The 16,952-nt window shown below is 45.6% G+C and overlaps 1 protein-coding gene across 1 annotated transcript in view; it reads right to left on the reverse strand.

Moving 5' to 3' along the window:
- Positions 1–5,463, reverse strand: part of RNF217 (ring finger protein 217) — a 70,183-nt gene extending 64,720 nt beyond the window's left edge. Inside the window, exon 1 of the mRNA XM_063329684.1 lies at positions 4,479–5,463. Coding sequence (XP_063185754.1) covers positions 4,479–5,144 — 666 coding nt within the window. The 5' untranslated portion in view covers positions 5,145–5,463. The remainder of the gene's footprint in view (positions 1–4,478) is intronic.
- Positions 5,464–16,952: the final 11,489 nt, after the last annotated feature.

Genomic DNA, 16,952 nt, shown 5'->3' on the forward strand with positions numbered 1-16,952 from the left:
CTCACCCAAAGTCCTTTAATATAAGAATGACAGCTCCAGGAGAATTACAAGATTTACAAAATAAAGCATCACTAATGAGCATAGGATCAAAAACTGGATTATCAAGTTTCCTAATTTGCATGTAGAAAAAGCAGGCAGTCAAATCACCAAGGTTTCTATATAACTTTTACAGCCACTTTATAGGAAAAGTGAAACAAGTATAGATACAATTATACAGAGAGACCTTCAAATATTTATTAGAGAACATATTGTACTTTATAGACATTAGGAAACAGCAAATGTTATTTTGTTCTAGTCAATACTTGCTAAAAAGTGACAAGTGAGACTTGTTCTGAATAGCACTTGTCACGTTTACAGATTAGGGAGATGAGAAAACACATACAAACCTTAGCCCTTTTACCAGTCCAGGATAAGTTAAATATAAAAACCTGGTTAAACTTTAGGTCTTCTCTCTCTCAAGTCAAAATCCTTCCTCCTACCTATTTGTTTATTTTTAAATAAAATTTACAAACAACACTGCCCAACACCGGAAAAAAAAGCAAAATCAGGCGCAAATACTCCCTCTGACTCAGACGTACAAGTAGCTGGGAGAGGTTAGGAAGTGAATCACTCATTTAGCAAACCTATGTGTGCACACAGCTTCTGGAATAACCCACGTTTGGTGCCATGTTAAATGGAGAGGAAGATGGGAAGTGAAGGAGACGTGAACTGCAGTATTACATCTGTGAGACCGAGTGCCTTGGTTCGCCCCCTCCCTGTCCCCAGTTTGTACGTTGGATGTGTGAGTGTAGAAGCCCGCTGCTCCCAGACAAAGGGGAAATGGTTCTTCCACCCTTATGACCCTGACCTCACTCAGCACATACCTGAGAGCCCATGGAGATGGCCTCTGCAAGCACCATGTTCCTGGAAGAGCACTGACATTTCAAACATTCACACTCTTCAACCTCATCTGTTTTACATTCATGATTAAGCATAACAACAAAGAACAGCTTTGGGCTGCATCGACTCCTGGAGACGGGGCTGGCTGGGACCCAACCCAGGCTCTGTGAGACCGACACCAGGTCCTTAGGTGCAAGAGCCACAACCTCTTTCAGGCTAACCCATCACCCATACCTACCCCTCCCTCAATTTCTCTGGGTCCAAGAGAATAAAGTCACAGAACTTCTTTTGTGAATGGTAGATAAACTGGTTGTAGTCAGGCTCTGAAAAACCCTGAGGGTCTGTGAGTATTAGGCCAGGAGAAAGAACAGCTAAATTGAGGCAGAGGTAAAGTTACGCAATTTACCAAAAGTCAGGCTCCAGATCAGCCTGGGCGCTCCAGGCTCGCCTGCTAAGCTTCTGCACCAGCCATTAAATCTTTGAAAGTGATTATGCAGCAAGGTGCTGGTGATAAGAGAGGTTGGATTTGACCTCTAAGCACCTTCCAACGCGACATTCCTAAATCAATTACCCTCATTTTCCAGCATGCCAGTAACACTGCGAGCAAACTCTGCAGTTGGAGCATTTTCATCTGGATAATCTTCTTTTCGACAATGCCTAAAACTTCGGTTGATTCTCTGATCTATAAAGAGCTCCAAGGCAGAAGTTTTGATGCTGTTATATGTTTGCATAGAAAAGGGCAGAGTGCATTAACAGGGTTTTTACTTTGCTACTCCATTAAGCATCATTTCAGAAATCATGATGAAACCTTATCAGGAGTCCAGTTTTCTTCAGTGGGAAAACACACACAGACATTGAAGGAAACAAAATTATTTTAAGCGTTATACTTCTGCCAACATACTCCACACTTTCAACGTGAAAGACCACTTCTCCAGAGACTTAGTCAGACAGTGTCCTCTCAAAGGGCACAGACTGCTACTTCTCTGACAAGGAAAGCAGATCTAAACAATGCATATTAATGCTTGGGGGGTTGTTTTTTCGTTGTTTTTGTTTGTTTCAGGTACATTCCTAAATCAAGCTGACTGTATCCAAACTGAAAATCTGTGAAAATTTTCAAACAGAAACAGCTTTTCAACATTTACTCCTTTTGGTACATTTTCTTTGCTACAGGAAGTGCTAAGTCTCAAAGATGAAAGGCGACTTTTTTTCTATCCTATACTGCCTTTCTACTCATCCTTCCCAGAAACTGCCCTACTATAATCGACATGGAGAAACCTTCTCTCACTCCTCAGGATGAGTCACAGGGTCCTTTCCACAGCACAAAGTAAAAATACATCACTTCTTGTTCTTCTCAAAGAAATATCACTTTCTTGTTCTTTTCAAAAAAGGAAGATAGGGGAAGAAGACTGGTCTGTTACTTGAGGGTATTTTGTTTCCTTTTTCTCTGAACAAATTTATCAAGCAACTAAAATTCTGCCTGGTCATAACAGCATTTGTGATGTGCCCACAGAAGTAATCTGTGGATCTCCCTCCTCAAGGATCAGTATCCTTGCTGTAGACATCCTCCCCTCTGCATCTGTATCCCTGCCCCATCTTTTATGCACAGGAGTAAGTACCCGTATGGCTACCTGCCAAGCAGACCTTTTAGTAGCTGCTGGGACAAGCTTTGCAGAGTGCTCAGCAGTAGTAGCGGCTTCCTTGAAGAGGGCATCCTTGCATACACATCCAACAGCTGGCCAATGTTAAACCTACTTCATGGAGCGTATACCTGGTTCCCAGGACAGACAGCTGTTTCAGCCACCGAGCTGCTGGATCATCCTCCAAGAGTCCAGGCTAAACCAGGCAGAACAGTTCTTCGGTATGGCGTTAGCTACCAGATCACATAACTTCCATGAGATCACTGTAAGCTGCAGGCACCTGCAGAAGCTAGAGAAGACCACCCTGACATCACACCACTTTGCAATTCCCAGCTTCAAAGCAAGACAATATTCTGACACATGACCTCAGTGGCAAATACAGAGGTAGCACGAGTGTGCGCTGGCAATATACTCTAAAAACTTACTGGGAGTTTCCAGTCCACCACTTAACTACAAACCAACAATTCTAGGCTCCGTGCACAAAGTCTCAAGAAGGCTTGTTAGGTGTTCCTGACTTTCAGTGTTACCAGAGACACATAAAACACAACTCCGCTTCTTCCATCCATGAGCTCCCGCGTTAAGCCCTTCCCTGTTATCTAAACTTAATGAAGATGGTCCATAAAAATGCTAGTGAGCTTAGTATAAGCTAGAACAAACACTACCAGGACTAGTAAATGCTATGTAGGCTACCAGTACCTGTAGAGAAGCACATGCCTCACTTCAGCCAGCACGTGCAATTTCCAAGCAGTGAAATGTTCCCAGGTCAGAACAGCCCAACAACTATTTATAGTGCACAGGGGTAGCTGTAGCCATCCATCCTGTCCCTACACAGGCAGCCCAGCGGGAGCACAGGCTGCCCCAGCACAGCTCCCAGCCCCAACAGGTGTAAAAATTCATTCCACCACCACACCAGCATGTCTCCACTGAGCACACCCCAAAAGTTTCTGTTGAATAAAAACATAAAGGTGGTAAGCAAAGGGTTTATTTGGTTTTGTTTTTCCCACATACTCATACTTCTCCCATTGCTCTTTGGGTTTAGGGCATGCCTACACTAGCGGCAGGAACAATGCGCAAGTGTTTTGTGATGCTAAACTAGCTACTAAAAACACTAGGGAAGACAGAGCTTTGCTTTCAAGCAGCTGATTTCGGTTTGAAACAGCAGTTCTGACTGACAAAAACAGCGATGAAGATATAAGCAGCCGGTACCCGAGTACCTATCTACCCAGGATGGAAAAGTTGTTACGTTTTGGTTTCTTTCCCCCAAAAAAGTTCTTTTTTACTGGGATTCCTCACAAAGAGCCACACGGACCCCCCCCCCCCCCCCATTATTTTAATCTTACATAACTGGCATAATACTAAATGTGATGTATTCCTAGAGGAACAGGCCGAGGGGCTGCAGCGTCCATCAAGAGCACGCTGAACGCCCACTGCCACAAGCGGCAGCCCAGGCACAGAAAGGTGCGAGGGGCTGTGGGACAGGGGCCGAAACCCCCGGCCCCTCACCCAGCAGCGGCTGCTCATGCTCCCAAACTCTGCTCCTCATCATTCTCTGCACTCCTCTTTCAAGGAAGCTGGTGCCAGCAAGAGTTTGAGAATTCAAAGAGAAAATCCTTTAAGAGATGGGCAAGAGCCTAAAAACATACAAGCGAACAACCCGCCACGCTGCGTAAGGACGCGCAGACAAACACTTGGGGAAACAAATGGTCATTAAATCAGCCGCTCGCAGGCGGGCGGCTGCCAAACGCATTCCGTAGGGGATGGGACAGGTTTCCTACGCCACCCCACCCCATCCCACCCCCACCGGGGCTCAGCCCGTCGGGCCGGACCCGGCGCGATGCTCAGGCCCGCGACCTCACGGCGGGGCGTGTGTGTGTGTGTGGATGGAGATACCACCGCCCCGGCCGGCACTGTCGTCCCGTCCCCCCTCCCCCCCAGCACACCCCAGCGCCTGCCGGGCCGTACCTGGGAGCTGAGGTACCGCTTGAGGCACTCCTCGCACACCGCCTTCTTGCAGCAGGACAGGGGCTTGATGGGCTTCTCCTCCAGGCACACCCGGCAGCTCAGCACCAGCAGCGGCCCAAACTCCCCCGCGATCAGCCCGGAGAAGGGCTCGGGCAGCAGGTACAAGTCCACCACCTCGATGCTGCCGCCCGCCGACAGCGGGTCGCCGCCCGCCGCCACCCCGCGCCGCGACGGGGGCTGCCCCACGCCCGGGCCGTCGCCGGGGCCGGGGCCGCCGCGGGGGGAGGCGGGGGCCGCCGCCGGCCGGTCGTTCTCCACGCAGTAGACGGTGCAGTACACGTGCCGCCGGGGGGGGCGGCGGCGGCCGTTGCCCCCCTCCAGCCCCGGCCCCTCCTCCGCCAGGGCCGCCGGTTCCCCCGCCGCCTGCTCCGGCCCGGCCGCCGCCTCCGCCTCCTCCTCTTCGGCCTCTCGCCGCTCGGAGCTGGCGGCGGACGGCGGCGGCGGCTCTCCGATTCGCCCCTGCCCGGCCGCCCCACCGCCCGCGGCCGCCTCTCTCGGCAGAGGCGGCTCGTCTGGGCCGGGCTCCCGCAGGCCCCCGGTCGGGCTCGGCGGCGCGGCGGCGGCGGCCGCCGGCGGGGCGCTCAACGAGCTCTGCTGCTCCCCCATCGCCGCCCGCCGCCGCCGCCGCTCCTTCCCATCCAGCCGCCTCCCGACCCCCGCTTCTGCTTCCGGGTCCCGAGCCCCAAGCGCCGCGGCCCGCCGCGCCGAGCCCCGCGCCGCCCGCCCGCGGGCGCCGGTCTCCTCCGCCGCCGCCCAGCCTCCTCCCCGCGGGGCTGCGGGGCAGGAGAACGGCAGGTGCCGCTCCGGTCAGCGCCGGCCGCGGGGTCTCGCCCGGAGCCCGACCCCCATGCCGGGCAGGAGGACGCGGGCAAGCCGCCCCTGGTGCCGCGGGGCAGCGCGCCCGGCCGCGCCTCGCAGCCGCCCCGGCCCCGCCCCGCTCTGACGCAGCGCTCCGTGGCCTCGCCCCTCATTCAACCGTAAACACCGTGTGCCCGCGCGCACCCCGCGGCCACGCACCCGGCCCCGAACCCGGACGCGGCCCCGCCGTGTGCCCGTCCTTCCCCCGCCCCCCCCCCCCCGGCGCCTTCCATCTCCCCCCGCCGCCGGGGCAGCCTTTGTGGGAGCTCCCCCGCAGTCGTCTGCGTCTCGACGGAGAAGGGCGAGGGGGCGTTGGGAAGCAAGCGCCCGTCTCACCGCCATAAGGCCTCCCTGCTGCGAGGATAACGTCTTCCGAACAGACGCCCGGCAGCCGACCTGGAAACCAGCCCACACAGAAAACAAACCGGAGCGAGCAGGAGCGGCGCCATCGTTGCCGTGCGCCTTCAGGAATAAGCTGGGCCAGTGAGAGCCGTGCACTGAAAACACGCAGTTGCGGCAACATTCACAAAAATAACTTAAACGGTTAAAAACGGGTGGATCCACATCGGTCCAAAACAGTGTCTGGTCGTGTGGGTACTCGCAGTTTGGGGGATTAGAGGAGCCTCTGCGCGTTTTGCTCTGAGACTCGGGTAGTACGCTAGTGCTTCTGCTTGATGCTGGCGAGGGGTCTAGGGCACAAGTCTTACGAGGAGTGGCTGAGGGAGCTGGGGTTGTGTAGGCTGGAGGAAAGGAGGCCGAGGGGAGACCTTATCACTCTCTACAACTACCTGAAAGGAGCTTGTGTTGAGGTGGGGGTCAGTCTCTTCTCCCAAGTAACAGGCGATAGAACAAGAGGAAATGGCCTTGAGTTGTGGCCAGGGAGGTTTAGGGTGGATATTAGGAAAAATTTCTTCACTGAAAGGGTTATCAAACATTGAAACAGGCTGCCCAGGGAAGTGGTTGAGTCACCATCCCTGGAGGTATTTAGAAGATGGGTAGACGTGGTGCTTGAGGGTATGTGGTTTAGTGGTGGACTTGGCAGTGTTAGGTTGATGGTTGGAACTCAGTGATCTTAAAGGCAATTCTGTGATTCTGTTAAGGTGGTATCTCCAGACCTTAACGTCATCAATTACATCGCCACATAGGGCAGATGTCACGGAGCTGATCCTGCAGCAACTGAGTAACTTAACAGGGTCTGTGCAGTTCCCATCCCAAACTTTGTCTAGAGTGTTAATCAGAAGTTAGTCAGTTGCTCTGCTTGATAGGGCATGGGGCTGGACTAACTAGAGTAAGAAGAGAAGGAGAGTGGGGGACACCAGGGATGTCTGCGTGCTGTCAGCTCAACCCCAGTGAGCTCATGAGCTGCAGCTCACGCAGGCCCCGTAGGACCCAGAGCAGCGTCATGCATCTCTCTGGCTCCGTGCTGGAGCTCAGCAGCCCTCCAGCCCTGCCAGGGCGCGGGGTGTCGAGGACACTGGATGGGGCCAGCCCAGCTTTGGAGGACCCTTCATAGCACCAAAGTGTGTGTGTGCTCTGGAGAGGAGCTGAGCCTCCCAGAAAGCCACATGGGGAGCCTGTCCTGCCCTGCTGAAGGCTGGAAATGGAGACACTCCAGGCTCTCTGTGTGGTAACTGACAACATCTGCTGGGGACTCTTCGGCTTGAAAATGCTGTATTTCTTCCAGACCCAAGCTGACCTGAAAGTCAGCATGAATGAATTTGTGCATTGTCAGACTGTAGTTACTCCTGCAGGAAAATCATATAGAGCAATTACTTCTTTTAAACAATACGTTTATTTAGCTTTTCTTATTTGAGCTTTTAGAGTTTATGCTCCCAAAGCTTACTTTGAAGATATGAAGTGTAAAACTTCTAATGAATGAATAAACATCAGAATTTCCTACAACTTTGCCATTCGAGAAGCTGGAGCTTAAAGAAAAAAGCTAGAAAGACAACATCATTGCAAGAGCAAGCAATATTGCTCAGCTGTTAATTCAGAAATGCGTGTGCTAAAGCACAGCAGGGGAAAAATGGTCCTGGGGAACTGAGAACGGCAATGCTAATTGTGCTTGGCTGAGGGGAAGTGTTAGGCAAATATGAGTTATGGAATTGCCCGTGCCCTACCAGACTATGGACTGAGGATAGTTCAGTGGCCTGTGCCCGGCTGTGGGTCCTGCTGGTCCTGACCGTGAACAGTTGGCAAACGTGCTGTCCTCACTTGCCCCCTGTACCCCCCATCCTGCCCTGCTTCTGGGTGGGGTGGTGGGACCAGCCCTGGCTGGTGAGGTCCTGCCTGGCAGCCCCCGAGGGGGCCCTGCCACTCCCTGCCACATGGCCCCTTGACAGATGTACGCTTTGCTACAAGTCTTAGCTGTATTCTGCATATATTCTCTGAGGCATATTTTAAAAGTATGAAGTTATACAATAGTAGACCGAAGGAAACATTGGGCTGAGGTAAAGATAACGTGACCTGCTAGTACATACCGATCGTGTTTCCCACCATGCCTTCACACAGATTCATATTCAAATGACCTCAAAGAAGATGACATTTCAAAAAGAGACCACCCTAACCCCCCCACAAGCCCCCAGTAATCTGACAAAACAGGATGCCGTGTTGCACGGCACTCGCTTATTCCCCAAGGGAGCTGGTGAGGGAGCAACCGGTCAGCGAGGGATGCTGGTTCTGTTGCTCGGTGCACCACTGGTGGGTGCCTGGGTGCGTGAAGCAGGAGCCCATCCAGGGCCAGATGCGAGGTTCCCAAACAGGCTGCTCTGCTGCTGACTGGCAGCTTAATGGGATCTATCTTGGGCTGGCTGTTGCCCAGATTTTGAGGAACCATGAGTCAGATTTGCATCCAGAATGACTCTGTTGCTAAAGCCTCCTTGTTTTAAAATGCAATTTTAGGTCCACGCATTTTACACTCTCTGTACAGCATGTCTCGACTTTAAATAGAACCTTATGGAGGCTATTAAAAAGATAGCAACACTACCAGATTTGCATAAAATAACAGATTCAAATAAATTATCCTACAGAGATAAACCTTTTTCTCGCCAAACTGTTTGGTTTACGATAACATAATTGAGTTTGAGCACAGTTGTGTGGAACCGAGTCTTGTTGCTTGAAAGATGACTTTTCTTCCTTTGATATACCGCCAAGTCAAACTCCACAGAGATTCACACATTTGAGCTCTGCAAATGAAGTATGAGGAAGCAGCTGGCAGGGCATTCATTCTCTGTGATGGATCCCCAATTTTGCAAAGCTGTATCCACTGTTGTTCACCAGAGCCTGGATTTGCTTACCTCTGGGAACGCAGCAGATCTCTCATTCTTTTTCTTCTTTATTAAGGGGGGTTATTTATTGGGTGGTTTGGTTTGAATAGGTATTTTTATGGGTTTTGTTCATGCCTGATTTTTAAATTCCACAGCTGAGATCCAGGGCAGGCACTTGTATTTTCAAACAATAAATGTAGTTGACTGCCTCAGTTCTAGTAATGTCTGAATTTGGGTGGGGTTTTTTTATTCACAATGAACAAAGGAGCTGTGGTGGCTATTGCATCAATGAATTTAATTTTTACCGATTTGTAAAATTTTACAAAGTGTTGCCTGAGAATTTCCACCCTTCCTTATTTTCCCTCCATTCCTTCTTTCCTCCCTTCTTTTCTTTCCTTTAATCAAAGAGCACAAGCTTACATAAAACTTCAGCAAAAGAAAGCGCTAGGGTATGCAGCATATAAGCAAACTGCAGAATTCATTACCGTGCACAATCACTGAAACAGCCCAGTAGTGAATTTAAAAACTGATTGGACACTTTTAGCAATGCAGCAGAGCTAAAGCAGGCTGTGCTGTCTGTACCAGCTATGTATATATCTGTCTATCTATATATATATCTGTCTGTGTGTGTATATACATATATAAAAGGAGGACTCAATTTCCCAAGGCTGTAGTTCTGGAGACTTCGTGAAAATTACTTTTACTAAAAATAATTAATATTTTTAGGATGAGTAATTAACATCCATTCTTCTGGGCTTATGTTGATGGCCTCTGAGGAAATTTGAAGATTTCTTTTCCTATGTACAGCAGTAAGTAACTGACAGCCATGTACTGGGTCATTGGGTATAGAACTTACTTACTTTTTTGGGGGGAGATTCTTTTTTACCTTGCTATTAAGTGTTTTTTCCAAGTATTTAAAATTTTCATTTTCTGTTTTGCCTACCATTGCAAATGTGCTCTGTGTATTTTATGAAATGTCTTTACCAAATATTTATATTTATTTTGAAAGTAAAGTAAAAATTCAGGTTCTCAAGTTTACCCCTCAACATTTGTAGTTCTCTCTGTTCTGTACACTTCACATATAATATATTGCTTTACATTATCCAGAATACATCCCATATATGCCACTTACTCTGTGGACATGGTCCTGCTTTCAGAAGTTATAAACTGGCTATGGTGGCTTGAGAGTTTTCACCAAAAAATATCTTTAAGCTTCTGTGACAAAAGCTTGTGGCAATGGTGTTGCAGTCATGACAAGAGTTTTCTGGGACCGCCTGGTGAGAACAGAACTCTTAAAGCTTCTCCTTCATCTGCAGTTCTGAGTTTAGGTGGGATACATGGGCACAACTTGTTTGGTGGTAAGGAAGATTCAGTCATACAACTTACCTAGAAAAGTCCTTCTAGCATCTGAATTATAGTATGCAAAAGAAAGTGTCCTTGACAGTACTCAGTTTTAATAGTTATGCAGTATGTTTCTGCAGTTAGAAGGAAAATAGTTACCTGCTTGGGCTTCTGTTCATCTTGTGAGGTGAAAGAGTCACGCATGTTCTACAGAAAGTGAAGGTTAGAAAAAGGCACGTACTAGAATAATTTCTTATGAACATCCTAATTAAATCAGGAAGAATGACTGTGCCTAGTTTAATTGTTTAAGTATTTATTTGGAAAACAGTCTGTGCCATTATTTTTATCTAGCACTATGGAAACAAACTTCAAAATATAACTATGTATCTTGAAAGTATCTCCAGAAATTCCAATAGATAGCTTTTGCATATGCGTTCATTAGAATCCTTGGGGAGAACATAGTGATCGGCGCATCACTGGAATTGCAAGGTAGGTGTATTCATGTATGTGAGTTTCTTCAAGCAGAGAAGGCATTGCCTAAATGAATCAAACCTTTTGGACGACATACGTGCTTACTGCCCACATCTGGAGAGAAAATGCTTTTCTGAAATTTATGTATCTTTCCAAACAGATCTTATCGATGTCTCAAGTCGTCTTTTAAAGGGCACCTGCAACCTCAATGCATCTTCCTTAATGCTTCTCTTGTTTTGGAACGATGTACCCTACACACTTCTTCAAAATCCTACTTTACGCCTGTGACACTGTTTTTTTTTTCTTAATTCCTTGCCTGCATCACTTAGTTTTCAGTATCTTTCTCTTCTTTCCTATCACATATTTCTCTTCCTAAAAATTCCACAAAGCTCTGTGTTTAGCCTAAAGCTTTGTAGATGGACTCATGAATGTGTTTCTGTTCCTGATCTTGCTGAATCCAATTTACCATTGAGGGCTAGATTCACCAGAAGCTTAAGCTGATGGGAACTTCCTCCTTCTCACCCAAATCTTTTATTCTTCCTCGACTTTCTTACCACATTATCATCCCTCATGTCACCTGGGTTCATAACTTGGGAATCACATTCATCTTCAGCAAATGCAAAGAACCGCTTGAGTGAAGCAAGGTACTTAAGCATCAGTATATATTTTTTAAGCAGCAGTATATATTTTTAAGTTCCTGAGTTTAAAACTGAGACTGAGCTGGGAATCTCATGACCACAGATTGCTTCCCCAGGTGGGCTTGTTCGGTGTTAGTCCCAGAACCACACCTGAATCCAGCTATGCTCCATGTATCCCACAATCGCCGATTTTCTCCTTAACAGCAGACAGCACCCGAATCATTTATCAGCATTAATCTGGAATGAAATGCCTTAATGCCCAGCCTGCATGAGATGCACTCATTTCGAGGAAGCTGAATTTATTTACCACTGTCAGCAGCAGTACAGGCATGAGACCATTCCAAACTACATCAGCATTTTTAGACTCTCCTGAAGAAAGAAACCTTCATTACTGCATTATTTTTATTAATATGCCTTTGAAGTTATTTTTATAGTAATAGCTGGCCACAGGATTACCTGAAAGCAGCACAGTGAGAGTAAATTCTGCTGAAGGGCAAATATATTTTGTAGCTATTATTGTTTTAATTAACTATGCAGAATGAGACACAAATAGAATGTTTTGTAAAATAAAGACTTAGCAGCTACGTTTTCGAAAATATTGTGAGTAATTCTCTGATGTGCAAATTGCTATCTTTTCCTTCTTAGCTTCAGGCCTGAAAAGCAGTTGAACATTTGTTAAAACAATTGTCTACCCTTATTACAGGATTATCAAATTATGCTTTTATCATTTTGTACTAGGTTTGTGTTTTTTTTACAATGTTAATAATTTAAAAGGATTTCAGAAATAATCAAATTAAGTAATTAACCTGATCAGACAGTGGGGATACACAGAGCTATTCAAATGAGCTATTTTTTAATTATGCTGCTTTACTTCTAAAAGCCAAATTTCAGAATGACTTTGAAGGCTTCCTTGTGCTCATCTCTGTAATTCAACAAACCCCGCTGTTATCGGCGGGGGCTCCCATTACAGGCTTTGTGACTCCGTGGAGACTTATCGCTTCTTCAAGGAGCCGGTGTAACAAATGGAGCTGCCTTCGCCAGCCGAGCGGGGACGGGCAGCTCGGTCTCACGGTGAAGGCACTGGAGTGGGGACCCGGGGGCCCCCTTCCTAATCTCAGCTCTGTGACTGACCAGCCGTGTGACCTTGGACGAGATACTCCTGTATCTCTGTTTCCCCTTTTACCCTTTGCCTGTCTCAATTATTTAGACTGTAAGCTGTGTGTGACAAAGAGCGTTCGCAGCTGCGGCATCGCCTGGCCCGGTGAATGCCCCAATCTCGGCTGAGGCCTCAAGGTATTGCCATACCATGGACAAAATGCAGTCATTTCAACATCCAGCGTGTCATGGGAAATTAGCTAATTAATAGCACATTTTATAGCTAAAAGTAAAATTATGTATGTTCAGATACTTCTCCCTATTTTTACTTTGTTATCTGGGGAACACCACGTTCATGAGAATTGTGATGCTGGGCTGTAGTCATTACTGAGTCACACATGTGTGCTGTGAGGGTTTTACACGCATAAGCTAACACCAGGAGCTTAACCCACCTTCAACCTCACAGTCTCTTTGTGTAAGAAGGCAGGAATCTAAACGTTTTCCCTTGCTCAGATAATGTGTCCGGATTTCCAGTGGGATTTCACTTGGTGGGCCAAAGAAAATCTTTGGTAGGACATGTGTGACCATTCTACCAAGGAAGGCAAGGCCAGAATAAAATCTAGTTCACTAGCAGGAGCAAAATACCGTAATTCCTCTTTATAAACTTATTTTTATTGCTGCCACAAGGAGTAATGTCTGCTTACACTTGGTAAGTCATTCTGCAGAAGAAGATGATGTCAGTTTCATACCATCATAGGTCAAAATAAAGGTTCATTTAATGGCTTTGGCCCTAATTTGCAAATCCCCTGTGTTTTCCAGCCTGTAAGGCTAGCTTCACTGTAGAGGTGCCATGCTCAGAAAATCTTCACAGTCAGATGGAAAAAGGAGGCTGAATTATGCTTCTGCAAAGTTAAAGTAGTGGTATATTGATTATTCTATATGTTGTATTGATCATTCTATAGATAGTTTGACTATGGTGCCCTGCAGTGGGGATTGAGAAGCATCAGAAATGGGAACAGGCAGTGAATTGCCTTGACCAAAACTTAACGGTTTACTTGATGCAATACACATCCAATATGTGATGCAAAGCAGTGTCAGGTCACACATCTTTTCTGAAGGGCTGTGACACAGCAATTAACAGGGAATCAGTTAGATTATTTCCTTGGAAGGTAATTTCACTATTTTTGCTATGTGCTGTTGGTTTGCTTGGCACATTCTTCGCTCCCCCATAGTTAAGCTAAAGGCTGATTCTTAAATACTTCATAGCATACGTCGGAAAAAATGCCAGTAAATGGCATGCATTTTGCCTTAGGAATTACTATATACAGCTGAAAACACCTGTAAATTTGTACTTATGCCAGTAATAAGTCTGTACACAACATCGTGTGTCTTTTTGCATGTAGTACTCAGCAACCTTGGAAGAGCTGTTCCTAAAAGTCTTTTCCAATATGCTCTTATCTAACACGTCTTGTTTTAAAACAGGCCAAAAGTGAGAATATTAAGAAGTGCAGGGCAGATAAGGCAATCTACAGGCTGCAGTAGAAAGCTGTTTTTACTGAAAAGAAAAGTTCAGCTAGGAACTTGGTAAATATAGGTGAGAAATGGTTTGCACTCTCCCTACAAAAGCTGTTTTTTAGTAGCCATTTTAGGAACAACATTAGTACATCTTGCCCTAACGATAAGGTTAGTCGCTTGGTTTGCACAGTAAGTCCTGGATGGAGTTATAAAAAGACATGTTGAAACAATCCCTGGGGTAATGAAAGGGCATCAATAAACTTCTTATCCTAGGGAAGCATAACTGGGGGAAAAAAATGTAACATTTGAAGATACTGTCTGGACAGAAAACAAAATCTTTAGGCTGTCAGAGTGGAATCTGAGCCTGCCGGCAAACCAAGGTTGCGGCGAAAGCCCTGCAGTTTGTTTTGTGGATCTGGTATGCTTATCAGCAACATAAAAAAAAAATCTTAAAAACGCCAAGCTGTCACAGGAGCCTTACCGAGGAGCCACTCACGTGTCTGTCTGCTGGGAAGCCAACAGTTGTGGTGGGTTCTTGCTACATGAAACTCTGTTCATGAGGACGAGAACCAAGACTAACTTACTTGTAGCTTCAGAGCACCAAGATAAAAAGCATTGGTATAACTTTAAACCTCAAACAAACTTGAATTAGTCTCACGGAGAAAACTCTCACCATCATATTCTTCAGTGCTAAGTCAGAAGTTTCACTTTTACGTCAACAGTGGCTCTTAAGAGAGCCAAATAAAGAGAAGAGAGCACCATATAACCATGTCATTGCCATCAGATTTGTCTTTTAAGTTTTTATCACCAGAGAACTTTTCACATCTAAAAAGATCTACTGGTTAAGCAATTCATATGTGAAACAGCTGTAGGCTGTCTTTATGCTGCCGATACTAATGAAGTGCATTTATTGAGTACTTCTTATTTTCCAGTGAAAACATTTATCTGTGGTTCCTTCGGGACACAACTGTGAGGTTTACAATAAATTTTTGTAAGCTAAGAATTGATCTGAACATGGCCCTAACAGCACGATTTTAAATCAGTGAAATTAAATTGATGCAATTCAGAGCCACTGAAGGTAAACTGGTATAACCTGAGTCAATGACAATGAAACAATATCCAAACCAAGACACTTTTATTTAAATAAATCAGTTACCAGTGTATGTTAACATCACGTACCTCTAGATAATGTCGTCCCAGCTTCATTAGTCACATCAGCAGGACAAGAAATTGGTCTAAAATGTCTAAAATTGACTAAGTGTGCATGTATTTAAAAATGGGTGTTTATCTTAATGCTGCATGCTGTTCTTGTTTTAAAACACATCACGTTGCAAATGAAGTAGTACGTATGTAAAGTAGATGAAAAACTGGTAACTTAAATCAAGAAGTAATTATCAGTAGGAAAGGATCATCAAGCGGGGCTGTTTCCAGTAGAGTTCAATAGGGATTAGTGTGAGTCCTGCCATTGCTCAATAATTTCATGAGAAGGGTGGTAATAAATACAGTGACTAACAATAAGGACAGAGCAGTTACACAAAGGAGTTTTGTGTGTGTTATTCTTTTTCAGATAAAATGTCTTAATATAATAAAAAATAATCTACTGTCTCAACAGAGGTAATAGATTTTGTAGTGCTTGATGTATGCTTTTCTAGAAGTTACCTTCCTGTCAAACAAGGATTATGTGTACTCTGTACATATTACATAGGTAGGAAATAAGACTCAAACCTATTAGAAGAGTCCTTTCTGGTCTTGGCTTTTATGAATCCATTTGTAGCCAGCGAAACATTGCACATTGACCAGACCTAAAACAAAGCAGCTGTTGATGTCTCCTGAGCGCTTAGGCATGGTGCTGCTGCAGGAGTCTGGGCTTTTTCTCTGTGACTGTGTTAAGCATGAATTGGGGTCCCAGCTCTGCTGGAACACTGAGACACACGGAAGGGTTACGGGGAAGAATCACAGCAATTCCTGCAAACAGACCATTAAGGAAGCCTACGTGCTTCTTCCAGGTTAACAGCTTTGCTTGCCTTGCAATTTTTTGCCTGGGAGTTATACTGATGCAGCTCCTAGAGTGGATGAAGATATGTTGGATGCTTTTATACTGGGGCAGTCTTTTTCCTTTCCTATTTGGGAATAAACCAGAGCAGCTTAAGCCTTTAAACTGACAAAACTATGTCCATGTGAATGGGGTTACAGGACTTAAATCATTGCAGCACAGCTGTTGCCTTGCTTTTATTTAGGCAAGGTCCACGCTTCTTACACTGCTGAAAATAGATGCCTTGAACTTTCAGCTCAGAAAGTGAAAAGATGACCTAGGCGTGCAATCATACCATTTTAATTCTCCTTGGTTGTGGGGTGCAATATGCAGTAATGCTGAAGCTAGACTATCTAATCTACGCGATATTTAAATATATGAAGCAGAGAGAACACAGATAAGACTATGCCAATAAATTTACCATCATTTAAAATACCTGATTTACAATGTTTCTTTACTTGGGGTGGAGATATGCACAGAAGTATTTGAAAACTTGGGCAGATAAATTTTTACCTTTACACTTGTGGATACTAAGAAAATTCCAGGTCATGAGCTTGTTCTAGGTACATTTTGAAATCTTTGTACCCTGCATTAAGCACCAATTAGAAATTGAAAGTGAAGAATAGTAAAGATTAATTTTTTCCACATATTTCTTATGATTGATATAAAAAGCCTATGTGACAGAAAAGAATTACAGACCAATAGCACCACTTCCCCTGTAATCTTTATCCCTTTCCTGACTAAGTGCTATCTGCTAATACAAATCCCCAAGATCCTGACCTCTCTTTTTTACTTTCCTTCCCTGCAAGCATGGTGGAGGAAATGATTCCTGTCACGTAGCCAAAGGGGGCATATTTACATGGCTCCGCATGATGTGATGAGGAAATCCTGTTGCAGAGAATTCAGGAGGAAAACAAGTAGGTTGCCTGTTCTGCCCCTCTTTTCTGGAAGTCCTGCCTCTGCTCCTCTACAGGTTTGCTTCCTGAATCGCCACTTCTGTGACTTCATCAGTACAGATCTCTTTGTTTCTCAATTTTCTTTCTCCATTTTTGAAAGTGGAGGTTTCCAGGACATTATTTTCCTTCCTGCTACCTTGCCATATATTAAGTGATCATGGTGTTGTCTGCTACGGATTTTTGCTTTGCAGATTTTGCTTGTAGTACTGTTTTTTTTTGTTCCTCCACTGATCACCTTTAAG

The sequence above is a fragment of the Chroicocephalus ridibundus genome, chromosome 3 (genome assembly GCF_963924245.1).
Source record: "Chroicocephalus ridibundus chromosome 3, bChrRid1.1, whole genome shotgun sequence".
Taxonomy (NCBI): Eukaryota; Metazoa; Chordata; class Aves; order Charadriiformes; family Laridae; genus Chroicocephalus; species Chroicocephalus ridibundus.